Source organism: Gossypium hirsutum, chromosome D06 (assembly GCF_007990345.1).
Source record: "Gossypium hirsutum isolate 1008001.06 chromosome D06, Gossypium_hirsutum_v2.1, whole genome shotgun sequence".
Taxonomy (NCBI): Eukaryota; Viridiplantae; Streptophyta; class Magnoliopsida; order Malvales; family Malvaceae; genus Gossypium; species Gossypium hirsutum.
Window position 1 is genome coordinate 53,881,780 of NC_053442.1, and position 6,211 is coordinate 53,887,990.

General features: G+C 36.6%; 2 protein-coding genes across 3 annotated transcripts; one reads left to right on the forward strand and one right to left on the reverse strand.

The window, feature by feature from the left end:
* The first annotated feature begins 225 nt into the window (after window positions 1-225).
* LOC107901900 (ras-related protein RABF2a) lies at window positions 226-3,339 on the forward strand. 2 transcript variants are annotated; one of them, XM_016828071.2, is made up of 7 exons: window positions 226-511; window positions 1,149-1,226; window positions 1,321-1,488; window positions 2,285-2,333; window positions 2,496-2,569; window positions 2,774-2,867; window positions 2,962-3,339. In XM_016828071.2, the coding sequence occupies exons 1-7, from the start codon at window positions 473-475 to the stop codon at window positions 3,060-3,062; spliced, it is 603 nt and encodes a 200-aa protein (XP_016683560.1). In that variant the 5' UTR covers window positions 226-472; the 3' UTR covers window positions 3,063-3,339. The 2 variants fall into 2 exon arrangements, with proteins under 2 accessions (XP_016683560.1, XP_016683559.1); XM_016828070.2 differs by lacking the exon at window positions 226-511 and adding an exon at window positions 544-773.
* A 1,023-nt stretch (window positions 3,340-4,362) lies between these two features.
* On the reverse strand, window positions 4,363-5,915 carry LOC107900407 (probable aspartyl protease At4g16563). The gene has a single exon (XM_016826019.2). It carries the CDS (start codon window positions 5,807-5,809, stop codon window positions 4,565-4,567), a length of 1,245 nt encoding a protein of 414 aa, XP_016681508.1. The 5' UTR covers window positions 5,810-5,915; the 3' UTR covers window positions 4,363-4,564.
* Window positions 5,916-6,211: the final 296 nt, after the last annotated feature.

Sequence of the window (6,211 nt, forward strand, 5' to 3'; positions counted from 1 at the left end):
TTTATAAAAATTAAATCAAATCAAAATTTTATATATAATTATATATTAAACTATAATTTGTGTATAATTTTGATATATAATAAAACTTGTATTACACATATACAAGTTCTTAGAAAAAACCAGGTGACGAAAAAACTAAGAAAAAAATTAATGGCTCAGCCTTTGCCACGCAGACTGTTATTATAAAAAATAATTTAAAGGGAAAAAGAAACTAAAAACAGCTATCGCTTTCGTGTTTTGGTTGAAGAGTCGTTTCTTAAGAGAGGTTTGCTGGGGGGTTGAGGAGGATCTTTCCCTTTGCTTCTACCCTTTGGCTTTTACATCCCTCTTCTCACTACTTCCCCTTTCTTTGTCAACGCACCAATAAACCTCAATTCTCCATCTTTTCTTTCTTTCTTTTTTTACTCCTTAGTTTTTATTTTCATTTGTTTACTTTTTGAACATAAATCTGATCGTAGAGGATCTCATTCTCATGGCCACCACTGGAAACAAGAACATCAATGCTAAATTAGTCAGTCCCTCTCTCTCTCATGATCTTAAACCCTCCTTTGGTTCTCAAAGAATTTTTTTTTGGTTATTACTAGTATTTGGCGCTTTGGGTTTGGTTTAGATGCTGAATTTCTGATCTGGGTTTTTGTGAATTGTTGATCATGCTTGGTATTTTTGTTATGAAATCTGATATGGTTTGGTTTATGTTTGCAAAATATTATTTTGATTTTTTTGGTTTGTTAATGCCAATCAAATCCCTGCTGGATTTCGCTCTGTTCCTCGAGGTTATTTTTCTTTGATATCTTATTACGTTGCTTGTTTAGGTTGATTAAAATTTCCAGCTAATTCTTATTAAATATCGTCTCAATTCTGCTATTTTTCTTTCTTTTTATCATTCCTAAAGCTTAGAGATTTTGTTAAAATTTTGATTTTATGCTTAAGGTTTATGAATTTATGTCTAATTCCTATGGGTTCTTTTTGTTGTTTAGATGGTGTATATTATGTTGATATCGTAATAGTTGCTTCATGCCATTAGCTTGAAATATTGATTGCCTAACTATTGTGTTTATAAGTGAAAGTTATGTTGTGTCTTTAGTTTGAACTTCGAACCGGTGTTTCTGTTGTATGTATTCATCGTTAATGTGTATTTTATACTTCAGGTTCTACTTGGGGATGTTGGAGCTGGGAAGTCTAGCCTTGTGTTGCGCTTTGTTAAAGGACAATTTGTTGAATTTCAGGTTTCTGGTGATATTGGTTTTTGTAAGATATAACATTATTGAATTACAAACTTCAGTAGGAATATAACTTGATATTTATTTTATTATTATGCAGGAATCAACCATAGGTGCAGCTTTCTTTTCCCAGACATTGGCCGTGAATGATGCAACTGTAAAGTTTGAGATATGGGATACAGCTGGGCAAGAAAGGTATCACAGCTTGGCACCAATGTACTACCGAGGAGCTGCAGCTGCGATTATTGGGTATGATATGACAAATCAAGTAAGTTGATGACGGCTAACCATTGTCATCTCTATGCGGTTTGGTTATCTAACCTCTAAACTGTCCACTGCTCAAAATGTGAAATTAAGCATTAGAACTTTAGGAGCATTGGTTCAGTTTCCTAAGGCTCCATTTGCTCGGTGCTTTTGCATTTTATTTATTTGCCTTCTTTTGGTTCTTTTTTCTAATTTGTTGTTTATCACTTCTTTTATTGTTTAATTTTTATAATTTAAGAAAAAGAAAAAAGCACGGAGCATAAATACTACTTGTCTCGAGGCAAGTTTTCTATGAATCTAATTTTGCGTTTTTTGCAACAATAAGTTTATCTTAGTTTTCTCTGCTTTATGCCTATCACTATTGCTGATATCTTCTCTAAAATCATGTTATTTCATGTTTATTTTATTTGAGGGGACCTCAAAATCTGTACGCTGCTATTTGAAGGAAAACTAAGTTTCCCTTGGGATTGATGCTCTCTCTCCCGTCCTCTTTTTTTTCCCTTAATCATTTTGGTTGATGATTTTTCTCCTTTGTGTAAAGTTTCTTTTTCGCAAGAGAACTACTGAGAAAAGATGGGGGTAGGGAGTGAAAGGGTTCATATTTCTCGGAAAGATGGGTTTTCAGTTGAGGCATTTTTAATGCATTATTTTATACACAATTACAATTTGCCACCGCATTAGTGCTAACATTTACTAGTAAGGATTTTAAAAATTTTGTGAAAATTTCCCTTTGTTGAACTAGATAAGTGAATGGCATTTACTAGTATCTGAATAGTAATAGCTTCCTTCTCATTCTGTAGGCTTCATTTGAAAGAGCCAAAAATTGGGTTCAAGAACTTCAAGCACAAGGTAGTATTTTGCCTTTTCTATTTCTTGATGACATCCTTCTTAATTGTCAGTGTCAATATATCTATTTTTTGTTCTTATTTTGTGCCCTTGTAACATATTCAATTAAGAACCGAGTAATTGTATAATCTAAGTTCTTGTTATATTTCCTTTTTTACGGTGAAGGCAATCCTAATATGGTAATGGCACTGGCCGGGAACAAAGCTGACTTACTGGATGCAAGGAAGGTGGCAGCAGAGGCAAGTTATCAGTTTTTTATTTCACGTATCTTTTTCCTTAAAATTTTAATGCTATAGTGTTACTTGTAATCATTAATTATGAGCATTCTAGGATAGAATTACTGCCTGGATTTCTCTATTCAATTTTTTTGACATTTCAAAACGAATTTTGTTTTAACTTCTACCTACATGCAAATGTCAATTTGACTTCTTATTCTGATCCAGGAAGCACAAACTTATGCTCAGGAGAATGGTCTTTTCTTCATGGAAACTTCTGCAAAGACCGCATCCAATGTCAATGAACTTTTCTATGAAATAGGTGTTTTATATGTCGTTTTGTTAAGTTTCCTGAAAGCATTCAGTACTTGTTTTACAAAGTGGCAATTGACTTTATTTTTTCTAATCTCGTGCAGCTAAAAGATTACCTCGAGTGCAGCCAGCACAAAATCCTGCTGGAATGGTTCTCATGAATAGACCTTCAGAACGGACTGCAACTGCATCTTGTTGCTCTTAGGCGATGGTCGTTGTTTTCCCACCTGTATCATCTAAATAGCTCTTGTAATGCTCCCTGGCTCTGCAACCAAAGTTTTATCTTTCCTTTGCCCTGTTTGTACTATTCATTGAGAGCTGTACATGCGTGTTGTCTAGAGGCATTGATATAAACCCGTTTATTGCATTGGAGATTGGTTTTTCTTGTAATTAAAGTGTGGTAATGCTATGTTTCACGGCCATAGTACGACCTGCATGTTCAAATAAAAATGCTTGCCTGTGTTGACTTGGCTGCTCCTTTACAACTCGTGTTTATTGCTGCTGCTCGATCATTTTCTACTGAACTAATATATCTGCGTTCTGGGGTCTTGGCAATGACCTAGGCTCCTTAAGTGGAAAGCATTTAGCGACTTGCTAGTAGCTCCCTTTGGTGACTTCTTTTTGTATTTGAAGTAGCTAAGAATACTGTTCCATCTGCGGGTGAAACTCATAGGAATAATTTGGGGGGGTTTCTCCCCCGAAATGGTTGGGGTTAATGTAGCTATTGGATGGTGGATGGATGGTGGATGGATGGTCGGTCTTTGACCAAAATCACAATAGTTGGAGTGGCTTTGTCAAAAAGGTCTTGGGAACTTCCCCCTTTTTTTAATTGCCTTGAAGCAGTAGTATAAAATTTAGCTATTAGGCTTAGATGGTTGGGCCTTCATTTACTTAAACTGAATGGATACTTCAAAGCTTCTTATACATTGTACTTACTGGAAGATACAAAAGAATATCAATCTACCAATTACTACATGACCATAAGTCAATGTACAAGTTTGTTCGTCTGAGCGAGGCCCCATTTCTTAAAATGTTGTAAAGATCAACTTGTGGTCTCTTTGAGTTGCAAGACGTGTTTATTTTATTTTAGTAATTTCTCGCAATCTGTGTATTACGTGTGTGTTGTATTATCGAAGATTGCTAAAACTTGTAAATTGTTTGATGGTCCTATTAAAAGTCGAAATTAATCTAATAAAAAGAAAATTTCTATTTTCCGTGGAGTTGGCAAGGTGTAAATTTTTTGCTTGGACTTGAATCATCATTTAAGACAAGAATCAAACTTGAGCAGACGATGAATTAAGATTCATTTGAAAATGAAGCTCTAGGTTAATACCAATAAATGATTGCATCACAACCAAATGCATACACATTATCGTCAAAAGCATAGAAACTTACTAGGAAAAGAAACCCCAGTGATGCCAAATTTTATGCTTTTTGGTTCTTTACTGATATAATATAGTTGTAATAAGGTTGGTTCACCATATTTCTATCGTTGTAGCTAAGCAATGAGAATAAAACCAGCTGTTCTTAATAAATTCAAATCCAAAACCTTAAAGCAACAAAATCTAGTTTGCACATTAACTTAACGAGTACAAGCTAACTTCATTAGAAAAAGAAAAAGAAAAGTACATAATTCAAATTTAGGTTCATTATTTTGTGGTCCAAGAGATGTAGCATTGGCCGAAACAGCAAGAACTAGCATTGAAGTTAGTTCTTATGTAGTCCCTGAGAGATTGCAGCTGCTGCACAGTCCATTGCTTGAAATCCAATTCTCTCTTTCTCCAAATCATAAACGACTTTCACATCTTGCTGTTGGAAATTCCCGAATACACCCGCTGGTCCGTAGCTACTATCATCCATGCTTTGGAACAATAGGCATTTGACCCCTGTTGAGTTAGTTGGAGCACTCATGGCATAGAAGTAATTAGCTTGGGGCAAAACGAGACTGACATTGTTCATGAAATGAAAAGTGATTGAAGGGAAAGGATCATTTGTGAATCGGTTATTTGGACATGGAACTTCATAACAGAGATCAAAACCGGTTCGCCTCTCTACATCGGTGGCTCGAGGATATGCTATAATTGGTTGGAGCATTGAGAGAAGTTGAGAATAGAATGGCTCGGGGAGGTGAGTATAAGTGGTTCCTGAATCAATCAACATTCCCCCATTACCTTGTGAATCAAACTCTCTCAAGTTTAAAGGAACTTCAGCAGACTTAACATTGCCTACAGTTATGGCCTCTAAACCAATGTAGTAGTAGTTGGGGAACATGGGACTCTTCAACATCGGGGTGAACTGCATATTGTCACTGGAAGATGTAGCAGTATCTCCCATGAATAATGGGCTTGAAATATTTTGATTGTTGGCATACTTGAAGGCTAAGAAGCAATGAGAAAAGCCTTTCTGGAGGAACCCTAACTGTGAAGGTAGGGAAAGTACACCCCTACCAAACCCTGCAATGCCAATAGGCTCTCTATAAGTAGTGCCCACACAACCAAAGGAAAACCTGGGAACGTCCTTAGTGATATAAGGGCTACTACCATGAACCCTAAGGTTATCCCTGGTTAGGGTTCCCGCGACTAGCCCTCCTTCACCATAGGAATAGGCAAAGGAAGGACAAGGCCTAGAGCAGGTGGCTTTGAGAAGGGTGCTTAATGAGCATCCAGCCTCAATGCATGTATCAAAAGAGTTATCAGAGCTATGGATGTCAATACAAAAAGAGCTACCACAGGTGTCCCTAAAAGAGGAAGAAGAATTTGAAGGGGAGAAAGTACCTATTAACTTATTGTTCCTATAGTCATCACAATCCAGACAATCAAAGGATAGATTACCGCAAGGAACCCAAGTCAGGTCACTCCCAGTATCCATGTAAACTTGAATGACTTGTCCTGGTGTTCCTATAATTAATGTAAGCAAATATCCATCTCTTACAGCCCTCAATGGCTCAATCATATCTGAAACTTGTGAAAGTCTCTTTCTTGAGTATTTGGAGGGTTTAGGTATAGTAAAGGTAGTGCTAGAACGTGTTAGACCAAGAACAACTGAATTAGGGTTTATGTTCCCAGCTTGGGTTTGATAGAAACTGAAAAAAGCAATGACTAGGAGCAAAAGAATGGTGGTGGTGGTGGTGGTGGTGGTGGTGGTGGTGGTGGTGGAGTAAGATGTCGCCATTGGACAACGTCTATCTATTTTGTATTCTCAAAGAAGGCATTTATAGATGGAAAACCTTGCTTTATTTATAGGCGCTGAAACTAGGGTACGTATAAACAGATGTTGCATGAATGTAACAATGTGAGTCGTATTGTCTTTGTGAACGTGGAGTGGGCGTCATCCACATTCATCCCCACCACCATC

Bases quoted from the DNA above. Each gene is read 5' to 3' on its own strand.
- LOC107901900 (XM_016828070.2), top strand. From the start codon at position 651: ATGCTTGGTATTTTTGTTATGAAATCTGATATGGTTTGGTTTATGTTT. The intron at 774-1,148 runs GTTATTTTTCTT...TTTATACTTCAG, and splicing joins ATTTCGCTCTGTTCCTCGAG to GTTCTACTTGGGGATGTTGG. The intron at 2,570-2,773 runs GCAAGTTATCAG...ATTCTGATCCAG, and splicing joins CAAGGAAGGTGGCAGCAGAG to GAAGCACAAACTTATGCTCA.
- LOC107900407 (XM_016826019.2), bottom strand. From the start codon at position 5,809: ATGATTGAGCCATTGAGGGCTGTAAGAGATGGATATTTGCTTACATTA.